Consider the following 21,772-nt stretch of genomic DNA (forward strand, 5'->3'; position numbering starts at 1 on the left):
AAGCTGAAAAGAAGAGAAAAAGACAACTACCAGGGGGAGGAGCAAGATGGTGGAGGAGTAGGAGACCTAAATTTCATCTGGTCCCAGGAATTCAGCTAGATAGGGATCAAACCATTCTGAACACCTACGAACTCAACAGGAGATCGAAGAAAAGAATAGCAGCAACTCTCTGAACAGAAAAGCGACCACTTTCTGGAAGGTAGGATGTGTGGAGAAGTGAATCTGAGGTGATACTCGGGAAGATAGATGGAGGGGAGGAGGCCACCGTCAGCCGCTACTGGCAAGTGATAGAGCAGCAGAGCACAAAATTGGAACTTTTAGGAGTCAGCTCCGCTGAGGGATGTCGCTACAGTGGCTAAGCCAGGGATAGAACCCTCGCTCGGACAGTGTGGTCTCAGGACCCTCAGGGTCACAGAAAGACCAGGGGTGCCTGAGTGTGGCAGAGCTCCCAGGTATCGGAGCGGGGAAGCCGGATGCAGAGACGGAGCCGAGGCGCGGGCTCTCAGCTCAGGGTGGCCATAAACCATGATCCGCAGCACAGTTGAGCCACTGCTCCTCCACCAGGGACCCAAAAAGCAGCAGATCCGTGGAGACTCCCCTTCTTCCCCCTGGGAGGAGTGGCACAGGAGTGCACTGCAGAGATCTGCTGGGTTTGGAGACTCCACACGGGGTGGGGTGCCAGAGATAGAAATGCTCAGTCACAGCCCAGGTGAGCACGGAGTGCGGCTGGAGACTGGGAAGATGAGAGTGACTGAACGCTTTTCTCTGGGGGCTCACTGAGGAGTGGGACCCCAGGTTCTTGGCTCCTCTGGGGCGGAGATTGGGAGGCCACCATTTTCACTCTCAGCCTCCAAAGCTGCACGGAAAGCTTGCAGGGAACAAAAGCTCCCAAGAGCAAACCTGAGCAGATTACTTAGCCTGGCACCCGGCAAGGGTGGTGTAATTCCGCCTCCAGCAAAGACAGTGAGAATCACTGCAACAGGCCCCGTCCCCAGAAGATCAGCAAGAACATCCAGCCAAGACCAAGTTTACTGATCAATGAGAATGGCAGAACCCCAGCACTAGGGGAATACAGCACACAGAATTCACGGCTTTTTTCCCCATGATTCTTTAGTCTTTCAAAGTTAATTTTTTTAATTTTCTTTTTTTTCTTTTTCTATTTGTTTTTGAATTTTTCTTTTTCCTTTTTTCAACCAAAATCTTATCAATCCCTTTTTTTTTTATCAATCCCTTTCTAAAAAACCTTTTTTATTTTTCATTTTTAGAGTCACATTCTACCCCTTCATTGTAGTTAACTTTATTTTTGGTATATATATAAGTTGTTCTCTCTTTAAAATTTTGGGATACAGTTTCTTCTAACAGACCAAGATATACCCTAAATCTCTAGTGTATGGCTTTGTGCTAGTCTCCTGCCTGATCACATTCTCTCCCCCCCTCTTTTTTTAATCCTCTTCTTTCTTTGTTCAACAAATTCTTATCAATTCTTTTTATAAAATCTTTTATAATTTTCATTTTTATAGTCATATTCTATCCCTTCATCATATTTACCCTTATTTTTGTACATACATAAGTTTTTCTTTCTTTAAAATTTTGGGAGCCACTTTCTCCTAACAGACCAAAATACGCCCAAAATCTAGTGTGTGGCACTGATCTATTCACCAGCCTGATCATATTCTTTTTTTTTTTCTTTTTCCTTTTTCTTTCTTTCTCCCCAGTTTCAGGTCTCTTCTGATTTGTTTAGTATATTTTTCTGGGGTCATTGTTACCCTGTTAGCATTTTGTTCTCTAATTCGTCTATTCTCCTCTGGACATAATGACAAGACAGAAAAACTCACCTCAAAAAAAAAAAAAAAAACAAGAGGCAGTACCAACTGCCAGGAACCTAATCAAAATGGACATTAGTAAGATGTCAGAACTAGAGTTCAGAATGATGACTATAAAGATATTAGCTGGGCTTTAAAAAAAGCATGGAAGATACTAGAGAAACCCTTTCTGGAGAAATAAAAGAACTAAAATCTGACCAAGTCGAAATCAAAAAGGCTACTAATGAGGTGCAATAAAAAATGGAAGCTCTAACTGCTAGGATAAATAAGGCAGAAGAGAGAATTAGTGATATAGAAGACCAAATGATGGAGAATAAAGAAGTTGAGAAAAAAGAGAGATAAACAACTACTGGATCATGAGGGCAGAATTTGAGAGCTAAGCAATACCATAAGATGAAACAATATTAGAATAATTGGGATCCCAGAAGAAGAAGAAAGAGAGAGAGGGGCAGAAGGTGTATTGGAGCAAATTATAGCAGAGAACCTCCCTAATTTGGGGAAGGAAACAGCATTAAAATCCAGGAGGCACAGAGAACCTCTCTCAAAACCAATAAAAATAGGTCCACACCCCAACATCTAATAGTAAAACTTACGAGTCTCAGAGACAAAGAGAAAATCCTGAAAACAGCTCAGGACAAGAGGTCTGTAACCTACAATGGTAGAAACATTAGACTGGCAACAGATCTATCCACAGAGACCTGGCAGGCCAGAAAGGACTGGCATGATAGATTCAGAGCACTGAATGAGAAAAATATGCAGCCAAGAATACTATATCCAGCTAGGCTGTCATTGAAAATAGGAGACATAAAAAGCTTCCAGTACAAAAAAAAAAACGAAAAGAAGGTGCAAAAACACAACCAGCCCTACAAGAAATATTGAAAGGGGTCCTCTAAGCAAAGAGAGACCCTAAAAGCAACATAGACCAGAAAGGAACACAGACAATATACAGTAACAGTCACCTTACAGGCAATACAGTGGCACTAAATTCATATCTTTCAATGGTTACCCTGAATGTAAATGAGATAAATGCCCCAATCAAAAGACACAGGCTATCAGATTGGATAAAAAAATAAGACCCATTGATATGCTGTCTGCAAGACACTCGTTTTAGACCCAAAGACACCTCCAGATGGAAAGTGAGGGGGTGGAAAACCATTTATCATGCTAATGGACATCAAAAGAAAGCTGGGGTGGCAATCCTTATATCAGACAAATTAGATTTTAAACCAAAGACTGTAATAAGAGATGAGGAAGGACATTATATCCTACTTAAAGGGTCTATCCAACGAGAAGATCTAACAATTGTAAATATCTATGCCCCTAACATGGGAACAGGTAATTCTATAAGCTAATTAATAAAAAAAATCAAAGAAAAACATTGACAACAATACAATAATAGTAGGGGACTTTAACATCCCCCTCACTGAATTGGACAGACCATCTAAGCAAAAGATCAACAAGGAAATAAAGACTTTAAGTGACACACTGGACCAAATGGACTTCACAGATTTATTCAGAACATTCCATTCCAAAGCAACAGAACACACATTCTTCTCTAGTGCCCATGGAACATTCTTCAGAATAGATCACATCCTAGGTCACAAATCAGGCCTCAACCAGTACCAAAAGATTGGGATCATTCCCTGCATCTTTTCAGACCACAATGCTTTGAAACTAGTTACTCAATCACAAGAGGAAAGTCAGAAAGAACTCAAATACATGGAGGCTAAAGAGTATCCCACTAAAGAATGAATAGGCCAACCAGGAAATTAAAGAAGAATTGAAAAAATTCATGGAAACCAATGAAAATGAAAACACACCTGTTCAAAATCTTTGGGATGCAGCAAAGGCAGTCCTAAGAGGAAAGTATACAGCAATACAAGCCTTTCTCAAGAAACAAGAAAGGTCTCAAATATACAACCTAACCCTACACCTAAAGGAGCTGGAGAAAGAACAGCAAATAAAGCCTAAACCCAGCAAGAGAAGAGAAATAATAAAGATCAGAGCAGAAATCAATGAAATAGAAACCAAAAGAACAGTAGAACAGATCAACAAAACTAGGAGCTGGTTCTTTGAAAGAATTAAAAAGATTGATAAACCCCTGGCCAGACTTATCAAAAAGAAAAGAGAAATGACCCAAATCAACAAAATCATGAATGAAAGAGGAGAGATCACAACCAACACCAAAGAAATACAAACAATTATAAAAACATATTATGAGCAACTCTATGCCAGCAAATTAGATAACCTGGAAGAAATGGAGGCATTCCTAGAGATGTATCAACTACCAAAACTGAACCAGGAAGAAATAGAAAACCTGAACAGACCTATAACCACTAAGGAAATTGAAGCAGTCATCAAAAATCTCTCAAAAAACAAAAGCCCAGGGCCAGATGGCTTCCCAGGTGAATTCTACCAAACATTTCAAGAAGAATTAATACTTATTCTTCTGAACCGTTCCAAAAAATAGAAATGGAAGGAAAACTTCCAAACTCATTTTATGAGGCCAGCATTACCTTGATCCCAAAATCAGACAACGACCCCATCAAAAAGGAGAATTACAGACTAATATCCCTGATGAACATGGATGCAAAAATTCTCACCAAAATACTAGCCAATAGGATCCAACAGTACATTAAAAGGATTATTCACCATGACCTAGTGGGATTTATCCCTGGGCTTCAAGGTTGGTTCAACATCCGCAAATCAATCAATGTGATACAATACATTAACAAAAGAAAGAACAAGAACCATATGATCCTCTCAATCGATACAGAAAAAGCATTTGACAAAGTACAGCATCCTTTCTTGATCAAAACTCTTCAGAGTGTAGGGATAGATGGTTCATACCTCAATAACATAAAAGCGATCTATGAAAAACCCACAGCAAATATCATTCTCAATGGGGAAAAACTGAGAGCTTTCCCTCTAGGTCAGGAACACGGCAGGGATGTCCACTATCACCACTGCTATTCAACATAGTACTAGAAGCCCTAGCCACAGCAATCAGACAACAAAAAGAAATAAAAGGCATCCGAATCAGCAAAGAAGAAGTCAAACTCTCACTGTTTGCAGATGATATGATACTTTATGTGGAAAACCCAAAAGACTCCACCCCAAAACTGCTAGAACTCACACAGGAATTCAGTCAAGTGGCAGGATATAAAATCAGTGCACAGAAATCAGTGGCATTTCTATACACCAACAAGACAGAAGAAAGAGAAATTAAGGAGTCGATCCCATTTACAATTGCACCCAAAACCATAAGATACCTAGGAATAAATCTAACCAAAGAGGCAAAGAATCTGTATGCAGAAAACTATAAAATACTCATTAAAGAAATTGAGGAAGACACAAAGAAATGGAAAAAGATTCCATGCTCATGGATTGGAAGAACAAATATTGTGAAGATGTCAATGCCACCTAGAGCAATCTACACATTCAATGCAATCGCTATCAAAATACCATCAACTTCTTTCAAAGAAATGGAACAAATAATCCTACAATTTGTATGGAACCAGAGAAGACCTCGAATACCCAGAGGAATGTTGAAAAGAAAAGAAAAGCTGGTGGCATCACAATTCCGGACTTCAAGCTCTATTACAAAGCTGTCATCATCAAGACTGTATGGTACTGTCACAAAAACAGACACATAGATCAATGGCACAGAATAGAGAGCCCAGAAATGGACCCTCAACTCTAGGGTCAACTAATGTTCGACAAAGCAGGAAAGAATATCCAATGGAAAATAGTCTCTTCAACAAATGGTGTTGGGAAAATTGGACAGCCACAGGCAGAAGAATGAAACTGGACCATTTCCTTACACCACACACAAATTAGACTCAAAATGGTTGAAAGACCTCAATGTGAGACAGGAGTCCATCAAAATCCTAAAGAAGAACACAGGCAGCAACCTCTTTGACCTCAGCCACAACAACTTCTTTCTAAACACATCACCAAAGGCAAGGGAAGCAAGGGCAAAAATGAACTATTGGGACTTCAGCAAGATTAAAACGTTTTGCACAGCAAAGGAAACAGTCACCAAAACCAAAAGACAACTGACAGAATGGGAGAAGATATTTGCAAATGACATATCAGATAAAGGGCTAGTATCCAAAATCTATAAAGAACTTCTTAAACTCGACACCCAAAGAACAAATGATCCAATCAAGGAATGGGCAGAAGACATGAACAGACATTTTTCCAAAGAAGACATCCAAATGGCCAATAGACACATGAAAAAGTGCTCAACAGGGGCGCCTGGGTGGCTCAGTTGGTTAAGCGACTGCCTTCGGCTCAGGTCATGATCCTGGAGTCCCTGGATCGAGTCCCGCATCGGGCTCCCTGCTCGGCGGGAGTCTGCTTCTCCCTCTGACCCTCCCCCCTCTCATGTGCTCTCTCTCTCATTCTCTCTCTCAAATAAATAAAAAATCTTTAAAGAAAAGAAAAGAAAAGAAAAAGTGCTCAACATCGACTGGCATCAGGGAAATCCAAATCAAAACCTCAATGAGATACCACCTCACACCAGTCAGAATGGCTAAAATTAACAAGTCAGGAAATGACAGATGTTGGTGGGGATGTGGAGAAAGGGAAACCCTCCTACACTGTTGGTGGGAACGCAAGCTGGTGCAGCCACTCTGGAAAACAGTATGGAGGTTACTCAAAAAGTTGAAAATAGAGCTACTGTACGACCCAGCAATTGCACTACTGAGTATCTACTCCAAAGATACAAACGTATTTATCTGATGGGGTACATGCACCCCAATGTTTACAGCAGCAATGTCCACAATGGCCAAACTACGGAAAGAGCCAAAATGTTCATCAACAGATGAATGGATAAAGAAGACATGGTATATATACATACAATGAAATATTATGCAGCCATCAAAAGGAATGAAATCTTACCATTTGCAATGATGTGGATGGAACTAGAGGGTATTATGCTAAGTGAAATAAGTCAATCAGAGAAAGACATGTATCATATGATCTCACTCATATGAGGAATTCTTAATCTCAGGAAACAAACGGAGGGTTGCTGGAGTGGTGGGGGGTGGGAGGGATGTGGTGGCTGGGTGATAAGACATTGGGGAGGTTATGTGCTATGGTGAGCACTGTGAATTGTGTAAGACTGATGAATCTTGGATCTGTACCTCTGAAACAAATAATACATTATATCAAAAAAAAAGATAGTAGGAAGGGAAAAATGAAGAGGGGAATCAGAGGAGGAGACAAACCATGAGAGACTATGGACTCTGAGAAACAAACTGAGGGTTCTAGAGGGGTGGGGAGTGGGGGGATGGGTTAGCCTGCTGATGGGTATTAAAGAGGGCACATACTGCATGGAGCACTGGGTGTTATACGGAAACAATGAATCATGGAACACTACATCAAAAACTAATGATGTAATGTATGGTGATTAACATAACATAATAAAATTAAATTAAAAAAAAAGACAACCACCAGATCATGAAGGGAGATTTCGAGAACTCAATGATTCCATAAAGCAAATTAATATCCTGATGATGGGGGTCCCAGAAAATGAAGAGCAGGACAGAGGGACAGAGGTTTATTTGTACGAATTATAGTTGAGAACTTCCCTAATCTGGTGAAGGGAACAGGCATTCAAGTCCAGGAGGCACAGAGAACTCCCCCCACCTTAAAATCAATAAAAATAGGTCAACATCTTGACGTATTATAGCGAAACTTGCAGGTTTCAAAGATAAAACGAGAATCCTGAAAGCAGTTCAGGGCAAGAGGTCCTTAAACTACAAGGGTAGAAACGAGGCTGGCAGCAGACCTGTCCACAGAGACCTGGCAGGCCAGAAAGGACTGGCATGATATATTCAACATGATAAATGGGAAAAATATGCAGCCAAGAATACTTTATCCAGCAAAACTGTCATTCAGAATAGAAGGAGAGACAAAGAGTTTCCAGGACAAACAAAAACTAAAGCAATTCGTGAACACTACACCAATCCTGTAAGAAATATTAAAGGGGATCCTTTGAGCGAAGAGAGAGCCCAAAAGAAATCAAGACCAGAAAGGAACAGAAACAATCTACAGGAACAGTGACTTTACAGGTAATATAATGACACTAAATTTGTATCTTTCAATAATTAATCTGAATGTAAATGGACTAAATGCTCTAATCAAAAGACATAGGGTATCAGAATGCATAAAAAAAAAAAAAACAGGACCCACTGATATGCTGTTTACAAGAGACTCATTTTAGATCCAAAGGCACCTTCAGATGGAAAGTAAGGGTGTGGAGAACCATTTAACATGCCTAAGGACATCAAAAGAAAACTGGAGTAGCCATCCTATATCAGACTAGATTTTGAACCAAAGCCTTAATAAGAGATGAAGAAGGACACTATATAATAATAAAAGGGTCTATTCAACAAGAAGATCTAACAATTGTAAGTATTTATGCCCCCAGCTTGAGAGCACCCAAATATATAAACCAATTAATAACAAAATTAAAGAAACACATTGATAATAATACAGTAATAGTAGGGGACTTTCACACCCCACTCATAGCAACGGAAAGATCATCTAAGAAACAAGGGCTTTGAATGACACATGGGACCATATGGTCTTCATAGATATATTCAGAGCATTTCATCCTAAAACAGCAGAATATACATTCCTCTTGAGTGCACATGGAACATTCTCCAGAACAGATCACATACTGGGTCACAAATCAGGTCTCAACTGGTACAAAAAGATTGGGATTATTCCATGCAGATTTTCAGAATACAATGCTTTGAAACTTGAAGTCACCTACAAGAAAAAATTTGGAAGGACCACAAATACATAGAGGTTAAAGAGCATCCTTTGAAAGAATGAATGGGTCAGGGGCGCCTGGGTGGCTCAGTCGTTAAGCGTCTGCCTTCGGCTCAGGTCATGATCCCAGGGTCCTGGGATCGAGTCCCACATCGGGTTCCCTCCTCAGCGGGAAGCCTGCTCTCCCTCTCCCACTCCCGCTGCTTGTGTTCCTGCTCTCGCTATCTCTGTCTCTGTCAAATAAATAAATAAAATCTTTAAAAAAAAAAAAAAAAAAAAAAAGAATGAATGGGTCAACTAGGAAATTAAAGAGTAATTAAAAAAATACACGGGAACAAATGAAAATGAAAGCACTACAGTTCAGAACCTTTGGGATGCAGCAAAGGCAGTCCTAGGAGGGAGGTATATAACAATACAAGCCTTTCTCAAGAAATAAGAAAAGTCTCAAGGATACAACCTAACTTACATCTAAAGGAGCTGGAAAAAGAACAACAAATAAAGCCTAAATCCCGCAGGAGAAGAGAAATAATAAAGATTAGAGCAGAAATAAAAATATAGAAATTAAAAAAAAAACAACATAGTAGAACAGAACAATGAAACTAAGAACTGGTTCTTTGAAAGAATTAATAAGATTGATAACCCCCAGCGAGATTTATAAAAAAGACAGAGAGAGAGAGAGAGAGAGGAACCAAATAAATAAAATCATGAATGAAAGAGGGGAGATCTCAACCAATACCACATAAATACAAACAATTATAAGAGAATATTATGAGCAATTATATGCCGACAAATTAGGCAATCTGGAAGAAATGGATGAATTCCTAGAAACATATAAGCTACCAAAACTGAAACAAGAAGAAACAGAAAACCTGAACAGACCCATAACCAGCAAAGAAATTGAATCAGTAATCAAAATTATCTCCCAAAAAAAAGAGTCCAGGGCCAAATGGCCTCCTCCCAGCAGAATTCTACCAAACATTTAAAGAAGAATTAATACCTATTCTTCTAAATCTGTTTCATAAAATAGAAATGGAAGGAAATCTTCTAAACTCATTCCATGAAGCCAGCATTACCTTGATACCAAAACCAGACAAAGACCCCACTAAAAAGGAGAATTACAGACCTATCCCCGATGAACATGGATAAAAAAAATTCTCACCAAGCTACTAGCTAATAGGATCCAACAGTACATTAAAAGGATTATTCACCACAAACAAGTGGGATTTATTCCTGGGCTGCAAGGGTGGTTGAAGATCTGCAAATCAATCAGTTTGATACAGCACATTAATAAAAGAAAGAGAATCAAATGATCTTCTCAACAGATGCAGAAAAAGCATTTGACAAAATACAGCATCCTTTCCTGATAAAAACTCTGTACAGGGTAGGGATAGAAGGAACATACCTCAATATCATAAAAGCCATATATGAAAAACCCACAGTTCAACATAGTATTGGAAGGCCTAGCCTCAGCAATCAGACAACAAAAAGAAATAAACTGCACCAAATCAGCAAAGAGTAAGTCAAACTCTCACTCTTCACAGACAACATGATACCTGTGTAGAAAACTCAAAAGCCTCCACCAAAAAATTGCTGGAACTGATACAGGAATTCAGCAAAGTGGCAGGATATAAAATAAATGCACAGAAGTCATTTACACTACAATGAGGCAGAATAAAGAGAAATCAAGGAATTGATCCCATTTACAATTGCAATAAAACCCATAAGATATCTAGGAATAAACCAAACCAAAGAGGTAAAGGATCTATGCTCTGAAAACTATAGAACACTTATGAAAGAAATTGAGGAAGACAAAGAAATGGAAAAACATTCTATGCTCATGTATTGAAAGAACAAATATTATTAAAATGTCTAGGCTACCCAAAGCAATTATACATTTAAGGCAATCCTTATTAAAATACCATCAGCTTTTTTGCTGAAACAAACAGTCCTCTTCTCCTTCCAGGATCTCTATAATGTGTATATTCATCTGTTTGATTTGTCCCATATGGTGCCCCATAAATCCCTTAAGCTATCAGCACACTTTTTTTCCATTCTCTTATGACTGGATGAATTCTACCGCCCTGTCTTTGAGTTTGCAGATCTGTTTTTTCCACTTCATCAACTCTACTGTTGAGCCCCTCTATTGGATTTTTCAGTTCAATTATTGTATTCTTCAGCTCTATGATTTCTGTTTGGTACTTTTTTATATTTTCTCTTCGTTGAAATTCTCACTTTGCATATACATTGCACTCCTGACCTCAGTAAGTATCTTTATGATGATTATTTGGAACTCTCTATAAGGCAAAGCACTTATTTACATTTCATTAAGATCTGTTTCTGGAGTTTCTTCTTCTTTTGTTTGGAACTTATTCCTCTATGTTTTTTTTGTTTGTTTGTTTGTTTTCATTTTCTTTGACTGCTAATTTCTATGTATTAGATAAAACAGCCATCTCTCCCCATCTTGACAGAATGATCTCATGTAGGAGATGAGCCTTGTTGATCAGCCCAGCCTAAGTTCCTAGCTGTCTCTCAAACTTTTGTGATTGTCTAAGCTGTCTTCTTTGTTTTTAGTGGCTCACAGTAGTTGAGCATGTGCCAAGAGCTGACAGTGTCCCAAAGGAGAGGATCATAATCAGCAACCAATTGCAGGCTGATTAGAGGCTGGACTCTCAGGCACCAGCAAGGAAAGTATGTTGTTAAGCTCCATCCAGGGAGATGCTGGGAAGTTGGTTTTATTATTGGCATGAACTGGTGTGAAATGTGTTTGCCAGCTTCCCAGGACTGGAAAATTGCAGCCAGCCTGTAGTTGACTGCTAAATTAGAAGCCTGGCCCTCAGGCAGCAACTTTTAAAAGTCGCAGGTATACCTCTCTGGGGACAGACTGGGACATGGATGATTTTGCCTCTCCCTCTGTACTGAGCCCTGGAGGGACAGTCATGATTAGTGCTCATGAGGCCATTATAATTGCTTCTTCTTCTTCTTTTTTTTAATAGTCTTGTGGGCCTCATGGGCACAGCTTTCGGACCTAGGTGTTTAGAAGCCCATACCTCCAGTGGGAGTCTTAAAGGTTGGGGCATTAGATGTGGGGTCTGAATCCTCCACTCCTCAGGGAGTAGTTAGGAGCTGAGGGTTCCCTCTAGTTTCTGACACTATATCAGGGAGTGAGGTTTATGGTGAGAACGTGTCTCAGCCTTTCCCACCTATTTTGATGTGGATATTTTTTCATTCTCACAATATGTAGAGTCACTCAGCTAGTTTCTGGACCTATTTCAGAGGGCATTGCTTGCGGGTGGCTGTACATTTGGGGTATGTGTGGGAGGAAGGGCGCTCAGGAGTCTCCTGTGTCACCATCTTGGTCAACTCCGAACTAAACTCCCAGTTCCTTTCATTTATTTTTGGCGAAATCCTAAATTATATTTCCTGGAAGCATTCCACTTTGCTAAAATATCTCCTAAGACAAAATGGCCTGAGCAGAAACACAAAAACAAATACTTCAATTGTGCTCCTACCAGTATGAAGAAATGTAGTAATGTCACTCACAGTAATAAAACCCAAGTTTTCAAAACTATTGGCAGTAGATGTCACAGATTTGATTTAGGTGAAGGCTGCCATCAACAGCATCCTAAATCTTTCGTATAAACTGCCTTCAAAATGGATCTCTTCTCGTCTGCATTTTGGTATTTCAGCTTTGTTGTTGTTGTTTTATTGTTAATTTTATTTTATTTTTATTTTTTTTTAAAGATTTTATTTATTTATTTGACAGAGAGAGAGATAGCGAGAGCAGGAACACAAGCAGGGGGAGTGGGAGAGGGAGAAGCAGGCTTCCTGCCGAGCAGAGAGCCCGATGTGGGACTCGATCCCAGGACCCTGGGATCATGACCTGAGCTGAAGGCAGACGCTTAACGACTGAGCCACCCAGGCACCCTTGTTGTTAATTTTAATGCAGGGACTTTATAATTACTCTGTGTTAACTTCAGCCTACTGTGATACAAAAGATCCCATCATTTGGTGGATGAGCACTCCCTTCCAGCACTGTCTCATCTAGACCTTTGACAAGCACAGCTTCTGTATCTTCCCTCAGAAGAGGATCAGTCAGAACAAAGCCAACAACAGAGCCCCCATACTCATTGAACAATCCTGGAAATAGCCTCCACAAGGACAAAGAAGATATCTTTTTCATCACCAGTATATATCCAGAGCCTAGCACAGGATCTGACACAAAGTACCCACTCAAAATAATGTGCTCCTTCTGATCTAAATTTGAAACATCTAACTTCTCATCCACTTCCAGCTTTAGCTCCCCCTTAACTATGTAGTTCTACCTTGTCCAGTTTGGAGAGGAATCTCTGATAGAGAACACAGAAACAAAATAGGGACTCAAAAGCTCTGCTTTCTCCCCATATTCAGTTACAACATCTGTCCTAAGAATTGTGTTTCTCTCATGTTCACTTTATCACATAAGAAATGCACTAGAAACAAATTACAATGAACTTTCTAAAGCTATGGGTACTCATTTTCACTATTTAAGTCCTGTAATTGCTCCCATATTGTATCAAATCATTCTCTCACCACAGAAGGAGTTTAAATGGTTAATGATATAAGAAAGTGAGAAGAGCACGGGATTTGGAAGCAGAAGGTTTAAATTTAAGCCTGGGTTATTCCATTATATGATCGGATTATTCACCTGTGGATAGATCCACCTGTGATCTAAAATCAGTAATTTAACCTAAATCATGATTTCCTCATCTGCTAAATGAGAATAAGATTAATAGCTTTTAACATGGTAATATAAGAAATAAACATGAAAAGATGGGAGGATTACATAAACTAAAAGCTGTGTTTATAAATATTATCATATGTCTTTCGAGCTCTTTTTACTACCTCATACTCTATATTTGCCTTTATTTGTTTATTGTCTGTCTCTTACCACTGAATTATAAGCTCCAGAAGTTCTGCTTTTATAGATTTCATTCACTGCTTTATACACAATGCCTTGAAAAGTACCTAACTGGTACACAGTAGATGCTAAAAACATTTACTGACTGACTCAATAAATAAACAAATGACCTCATTTTCAGAACTTTGCTAATTATAGACAGCGTATCACTTTTAACTCTGGATTCCACTGGTTTTATTGTCCCCCCCCCCGCATTCTTCCTCTATTATCATAATGTTTGCATCTATCTGAGTGTTTACTTTGCTCTGGGAATTATAGTCCCTCTTCATATTCTCTTGGAATGCACTCACCCTAATCCCTGCACATCTCTGACCTACCTGTATGTTGGCCCAGATGTTATAAGGCTGGATTCATCTCCCTTTGTACTCTTCTCTAAATCTTAGTGCTGTCTCAGACCATAGGGGAGGAGAATCAGGGATTTAACAGTTTTCAGAATTCCAGGCATTATTTTACATTTATGGTAATTAACATATTCTTCTTTTGCTGCTAATATCACATAGCTCAGTCCTGTGCAAAATGAAACATGTAACCATGGATCTCAGCTGGTGGTAGAAATCTATGCCACCCTCTGATCTCCGGTTACCCATTAATAGTTTTATTGCAATTAGCACTTCCTATCTTGTGTTTATTTACATTCCTTGTCTTTCTCACTGGATCATAAATAGTTACAGGTGAATGGGGTCATGAGTAAAGGGCTAACAAAAACCTCTCTCTGTGCCCATGCAAAACCAGGTCTATCTGAAAACAAGACAAAGGCAGAATGTTATCCATGTTATCATAACCATGTTATGATTAAAATTACCTCTGATTAGCAAATTATATCTGGTTTGGAGGACTATGAATGATATATAAATTCCTAGTGTAGACCTAGATTCCTGCATGCAGTGTATCTTGAAACCAAGAGCTCCCTTTAGCAGACCTGGAATCTATACCTATAGAGCTGTGATAAAGGATACTGGTTGGTTCCTCCACTGAGACTGAGGCTTCTCTGCAAGGATGGTTCCCATTCCCTAAAACCTGAGCTGTCACTTGAGGTAGGGTATAGCCCCTGGACTGATAGGAGGGTTCCTACTGATGCTGCCCTGCTAGCTAGTATGCTAAGTTTCTCATTCTGTATCCTTCTAAGGGGCTATGGGCCAGGCACTGTAAGCATTTGAACTTGATTTAATTATACCCCAAACCACCTAGAGCAGGCATTTCAAGGGCATAACAGATCCAGGTTTTAACTGAATTAATCACTGCTGAGACTCTCCCCCCCAAAATGAGTTCTAGTGTGAGCAAGAATCAAAACATCTCCCATCTCTGAAATGTCCTTACCTGAATTGATAAGAGCGTATCGTAAGTTTCTTTCTTTATATGTTTCATGTGGACAGTGGAAAGTACTGTGGAGGAAAAGGAGACACTGTTTATAAGGTTCTCCTACAAGCACTGTTGAGCAGAGAGAGAACATGCTCCCGGACACAGGATGAAGACCTGGGCCTCCACACCTTCTGCACATACACCTCACAGGTAGTTCTCATTAACACTTTATTGATTGTGGTGAATAATAAAGATATGATCCTGCATGTGAGTCCATACCTGCTCCATATAAAGTGCTTTCACATACATCCCTTCATGTAGCATTTACAATGAATGACCCAGACAATAAGGGCAGTTAAAATAAATCACATTATGCTGATGAATAAATAAAAGCCAAATGAAGAAACTCAGCCCAGAGAGATGAATAGCCTAAGACCTAAAACTTGACTATAGATCTCCTGACTTCTAATTCAGAACACTATCCTGCCTCTCCTACAAGATGAAGGATGCCAAAAGATGGGAGGAAGGCCAGCAGAGAACATGCCTGACAGGCTATATGGGTGAAAGAACTGCAAATAGCACTGTTCTCTGGTTCTATTTGTCTGCACATCGTCTTTTCCCATTTTCCTAAGTATCAATCCATATTTCCTCCTTATAATTCTATTCCATGTTTCCCTACTATGTTGATTCCCCAAACTTCTCTAGCCCCTGAGCTCCTGGGGCTTGGTCCATGACAGTACTATTTCTCTGACACTGCCTCTACTTCCTGTTGTTAGGTCATAGCCATTTGGCAATGACAAAGATAGTCTTTACTCTGGTCCCAGCCAGGCCCCACTCTTGCCACTATGGACCGAACAGGATGGAGCAAGTGTTCTGCATTGTTGGTGCTCTGAAGGTAACAGCTGGTGGGGTAGCAAGGTAAGGACTGGTTCCTTAACTCAGCCCCACCACTTTTTCCTAAAAACTATGGGGCCTCGGGGCACCTGGGTGGCTCAGTCGGTTAAGCATCTGACTTCAGCTCAGGTTGTGATCTCGGGGTCCTGGGGATCAGGCCCCTCAGTCAGGCTCCGTGCTCAGTGGGGAGTCTGCTTCTCCCTCCCCCTCTTCTTTTGCCCCTCCCCCCACTTGTGGGCTGCATTCTCTCATGCTCTTTCTCTCAAATAAATAAAATCTTTAAAAAGAAATAAAGCATCCATGGGAAGTGGGAGAAATAAAGCATCAGAAGGACTGCTATTCTGTTTCAGACTTCACTAGTACAGGAAAAAGAATAAAGAGAAATTGTACCCCGTTTTAAGTGGCCTCTTTTCAGTTCATCTCCATTATCAGCAGTCATAAGTAACACCTTGATCCCTCTTGTGATCAGGGCCTGTGGAGAAATTTGGTAAGGTAAATGAACTGTCCCTGATCCCATGGAATGGCTTCTCTCTAGAAAAAAATGATGGTGATAAAAATACTGGAATGAAGCTGAGGAATGGAGAAAAAGTTCTAATTCCTTCATCCAACTACTTCTAAGTTAGTAAATTAGAACAAAAAAATCATCCCTGCCTCAGCCACATTCAGAAAGACCAAACTGATAATTAAAATATCAGACCTAAAGGAAGAGGCAGTGGGACTATTTTCATTCACCTTAATACAGTGCTTTCCCCTAAGGACCTGAATCCCAGATTTTGTCTAGTGCATCAGAGAGCTTAAGACAAACCTCCTCTTCCACACTCATGCTCAAATTAACCACATGCTGTGGACTCAACTCACAGGATGGATTAAGAAACACACACACAACTGCTGGTTTTCCTTTGGTCAATGGCAAGCGCAAGTAAATTTTTGTTTAGTCAATCTATAGTCACACTTGCTGCATGAGACTTTAATGTCTCTACTTTCCAAGAGAGTCTAAATCAAAGAGAGAGAGAAGAGGCTAAGAAACTTATTTACTTGAAAGGTCAAATATTAAGACTATGGCCATAAATACTGAGAAAAGCCAAAGGGATGCCTTTCCTGGGCCTATGGATCACAATATCCTGAAGGCGAAACTATTCCTGCAATTATCCTTGTTGATTATGAGAAGGTGGTTTGCTTTTTCTGAACTCTTCTGAAAAACAGGGAAGGCTGAAAGGTGAACATAATGAGTGAGAGGAGACAGTGTGTCATATATTAATTACAGTCAACCCTTCCACTACCATAGGTCCTATATAGATGCGATGTTTCACATCTTTAGCCCGAGCAAGCAATATGGCTGGTTGGTAAGTTGCCATATAACTTTTCATCTAAACTAGAACACTTGCTTTGAAATAATTATAATTAATATGTTCAAGGAGTTTTTTAAAAGTGGAAAATTTTGGCCAAAAAAAAAGGAAACCAGAAAAGAATCAAATGAAAATTCTAGAGCTAAAAATCATATATCTGAAATTGAGAACTAGGTTTGACATCAAATTAGGCAAAGCTGCAGAGAAAATTCATAAATTACAAGATATCTTAGAAAAAATCATCCAGAGGGCGCCTGGGTGGCTCAGTCGTTGAGTATCTGCCTTCGGCTCAGGTCATGATCCCAGGGTTCCGGGATCAAGCCCCGCATCGGGCTCCCTGCTCTGAGGGAGGTCTGCTTCTCGCTCTCCCACTCCCCCTGCTTGTGTTCCCTCTCTTGCTGTCTCCCTCTCTCTCTGTCAAATAAATAAATAAAATCTTTAAAAAAAAAAAAAGGAAAAATCATCCAGAAAAGAGCAAAATAGATATGATGAAAATATCTAGTTTTATATAACAGAAGTCCTAGAGGAGAAGAGAGAAAAAAAATAGAGCTGAGAGTTGCTGAAGATTTTCCAAAACCAATTAAAGACTTCAAGCCACATAATGAAGGGTGCAAACACATGTAAGCAGAATAAAAATAAAAACCACACCTAGCCAAATCTTAGGAAAGCTGAGGGAAAACAAAAAAATAAATCTTAAAAGAAGCCAGAAGAAAAATACATTTTACCTTCAAAGGAACAATAATTGTATCAATACCTAACTTCTTAATAAAAACAATGTACGCCAGAGAATCATCAAAGAAAATAATTGCCAATCTAGAATTCTACATACAGTACAAATATCCTTCAAAATGATGATGAGCTAGGCACATTTTCAGGCAAACAAAAGGTGAGAGAATTTGTTAATAGCATATCTGCAACAAAGAAAATACAAATAGGTGTTCTTTAGGCAGAGGAAATGATAAGAGAGATAAAGCTCAGAGATGCAGAGAGGAGAGAAGAGCAACAAAAAGTAAATTATGTACATAACTCTAAATGACTCCATATAATAATAAAAATAAGTTCTTGTGTGTCTAAAATATATTTAACATTAAAAGAAATAACAACAGTACTGAGGAAAGAAAGGAGGAAAATGCAATTAAACTGTTCTCAGGTGCTTTCTTTGCCTTGGAACTGGCAAGCACACTAATTTATATTAGACATTAATAATTCTAGGACGCACAGTAGTCTCTATGGCCAATACTAAAAGAAAAGTGAAAAATGTTTAATAAGCTAATACAGGAAAAAATGGAATAATAAAAAAATAGTCAATCCAAAAGAATAAAAAAAAAAGAGAGAGAGAGAAAGGACCATAGGACAGGTAGGACAAATAGAAAGAAAGTTAACAGGATGGTAGATTTAAATGCAACTGTCAGTAATCATATTAAATGTAAATAAGCCAAATACTTCATTTAAAAAACAAGAATTTTCATAATGAATTAACAAAAACAAATTTTAATTATATACTGCTTACAAGGTATGTTCCTTAAGCATATGAATCCAGAATAATTGAAACTAAGAGGACAGAGAAGTATGTATTATACAAACACCAACCAAAAGAGAGCTGTGAGGTTCACAGAAAGGAAAAATATTTTTTTTTTTAAGATTTTATTTATTTATTTGAGAGAGAGAGAATGAGAGACAGAGAGCACGAGAGGGAAGAGGGCAGAGAGGGAAGCAGACCCCCTGCTGAGCAGGGAGCCCGATGTGGGACTCGATCCCGGGACTCCAGGATCATGACCTGAGCCGAAGGCAGTCGCTTAACTGACTGAGCCACCCAGGCGCCCGGAAAGGAAAAATATTTTAACATCACTCTTTGCCTTACATGAGAGTTGTGTAGGTAGTTTCTTGTCTCCACTCTAGGATGCAAATGCATGAAAAAATTAAACTGGACCTTATTCATCTTTATATCCCATGGTATCATGCAAGCTATAGCTAATCGGGATATGTTTGCTCCACAAACTAACAAAGTGAGAAAAGAAATATGTAAATATGGAGGAAAATTAAAGGAACACTTACCTTTTTAATATATGACATGTATCTTCCATCCTGATGATATGAACCATATTCATTCTCAACCTGCAGAGCAATGATGGGGCCTCCCTTTCCATACTGAGGGTTAAGGAGACGAGAGTTTGAGAGTGAAGTTACTGGTGGGAAAAGCTAGATTTTCTCAATATGCTGTTGTACACACATATTTAGAGTGCCATAAAAATAACATATTCCTCAACTCAACTCCAAGTTAAACCATAGTTCAGGCAGTATCTCTCACTCCACAGTCTGCAGTCAACTGCTCCTAGAATCCTACCTTTTCTATACTCCTTATTAATGGACTCCCACCCTTTTCCTTCATAATTCCATGCATTAAGCATGACTTCCACTTCCATCCTTTCTCCCTTAGCACCAGCTAAAGGAGTCAAGTGTCTCCCATCCTAAGAGTTGGCTCACCTCCTTCTTATTTTTCAGGAACTTCACTTGTTTCAGACTACCCTTCTGTCTTCTGTATCATCATCTCCTTTACTAAACCTTCCCCATAATCATTTAAATTGACTCAAAGTCCTCTGTTAAAAATAACTTGCCTGGACCACATCCCCCTCCAGTTCCCACTATCTTGTCCCCTTCACCTTCATGGACAAACTCTGAAATATTCCTGTACTAACACCTGACTTCTTATTCTCTTTTACTCTTTTACTCATTTCCATTCTTTCCATTCCACCTACATTATTAACATTACCTTCTCTTTGCTAAGTTCAAACAATAAATTTTAATCCAAATTTACTATCTCTCTGAGCAACATGCGACATCCTTGACTACCTTCTCCTTCTTGAAAGAAACCCTCTCTTCTGTGGTCTCTTATTGCTCTCTCCTAGTTTCTGGCCTGCCTCCCTGGTCACTACTCTTCAGTTTCTTTTGTGAGCTCCTCTTGCCCTACCCACCTCTTAAATGTTGATGTTTCTCATGGTTCTCTATTAATCCCAACTTTGTGCTGGACCACATCCCCTTCTGCTCTCCTAATTATGCCCTCTTGCAAATCTTCGTATTTCCCATCCCTACTGACTCCTGTCTGTTGATGGTCACATGCTCAGTCATCCCCTATCTTTATGGTTTTCTCCAGTCCAGCCAATATATTTCCTCTTCATATCTTGCACCTGCCACACCCTAGTCAAGCTTCATCATGCCCACTTCGGCACCTCCTCAATCTACTCTTGGAGATACATGGGCAAGAGTGAGGTACTCCCCCCAGCATATAGAAATAGAAGGAGTGCTGACTTCTAAGAATTAAACTCCATACCAACCATGCAAGTAAGAATGTGGACAACACCCAGGACTATGTATAAGTGCCACTGAAGTGTTGGCACATCAAAACCTGTGTTCATCATGACTCAGGAGCAACTGGGTGGAAAAAGTTGAAATGGGAGAATTTTTAGCAAGAAAGGAATAACTGACTGCACTGTATCCTGATAGGGGAAAAAAGAGGACAAAAGGCCCGGCCCAAAAAAGTGCTCCCTCAGTATTATGCTGAGTGAAATACGTCAATCAGAGAAAGACATGTATCATATGACCTCGCTGATATGAGGAATTCTTAATCTCAGGAAACAAACGGAGGGTTGCTGGAGTGGGGGGTGGGAGGGATGGGGTGACTGGGTGATAGACACTGAGGAGGGTATGTGCTCTGGTAAGCGCTGTGAATTGTGCAAGACTGTTGAATCTCAGATCTGTACCTCTGAAACAAATAATACATTATATGTTAAAAAAAGAAGAGGAAGAAGAAGATAGCAGGAGGGGAAGAATGAAGGGGGGGAAATCGGAGGGGGAGACAAACCATGAGAGACTATGGACTCTGAGAAACAAACTGAGGGTTCTAGAGGGGAGGGGGGTGGGGGGATGGGTTAGCCTGGTGATGGGTATTAAAGAGGGCACATACTGCATGGAGCACTGGGTGTTATATGCAAACAACGAATCATGGAAGACTACATCAAAAATTAATGATGTAATGTATGGTGATTAACATAATAAAAAAAATAGAAAAAAAAAAAAGAGTTCTCCCTCAAAACCATTAAATGTCATCTTCTGCTGACAAACACTGAAAAAGTTTTTCAAAACTTCCTTCTCACTTCCCCTTTCCCATCCATCCAATTATGAATGTAGCAGATTAGAGAATAGATAAGGAAAGAGGGAAGATCCAGAAATTGACAGTACCTGGGATTATTAGCAAGAGACCCAGAACCAGATACGAAAAGTTCTAAAGGGCGGCTACTCAGTTGCAAGTGCTGATTTATAACACTATGATAAAATGCTTTTGAGGCCTCCCACCCTCCTCAGACCCTGATTTTGTGCTCCTTAAGCAAGGTTCTGTTTATTAATTTAGTTTTCCAGGAGTTTCAAGACGAAGAAGTCTGATTTGGGGTGGGCTGAGTACTCTAGTTCAATGCTGTCCAGCAGAACTTTCCGATGATGAACATATTCTGTGTTTGCATTGTCCAGTATGGTAGCAACCATCCACACATGCCTACTGAGCACTAAAAATGTGTCTACTGTAAATGAAGAAATGAATTTTTAATTTTATTTGACTTTAATTAAGTTTAAATAACTGCATGTGGCTATGGCTACTATACTGGACAGCATAGCTC

At 39.6% G+C, this 21,772-nt stretch overlaps 1 protein-coding gene across 1 annotated transcript in view; it reads right to left on the bottom strand.

Moving 5' to 3' along the window:
* The window catches only part of LOC110586096 (beta-galactosidase-1-like protein 2), a 72,839-nt gene that overhangs the window by 23,344 nt on the left and 27,723 nt on the right, over positions 1-21,772 (bottom strand). The window contains exons 6-8 of the mRNA XM_021696239.1: positions 19,161-19,253; positions 16,150-16,231; positions 14,884-14,948 (exon numbers count right to left, since the gene is read on the bottom strand). Coding sequence (XP_021551914.1) covers positions 14,884-14,948; positions 16,150-16,231; positions 19,161-19,253 — 240 coding nt within the window. The remainder of the gene's footprint in view (positions 1-14,883; positions 14,949-16,149; positions 16,232-19,160; positions 19,254-21,772) is intronic.

Source organism: Neomonachus schauinslandi, chromosome 11 (genome assembly GCF_002201575.2).
Source record: "Neomonachus schauinslandi chromosome 11, ASM220157v2, whole genome shotgun sequence".
Taxonomy (NCBI): Eukaryota; Metazoa; Chordata; class Mammalia; order Carnivora; family Phocidae; genus Neomonachus; species Neomonachus schauinslandi.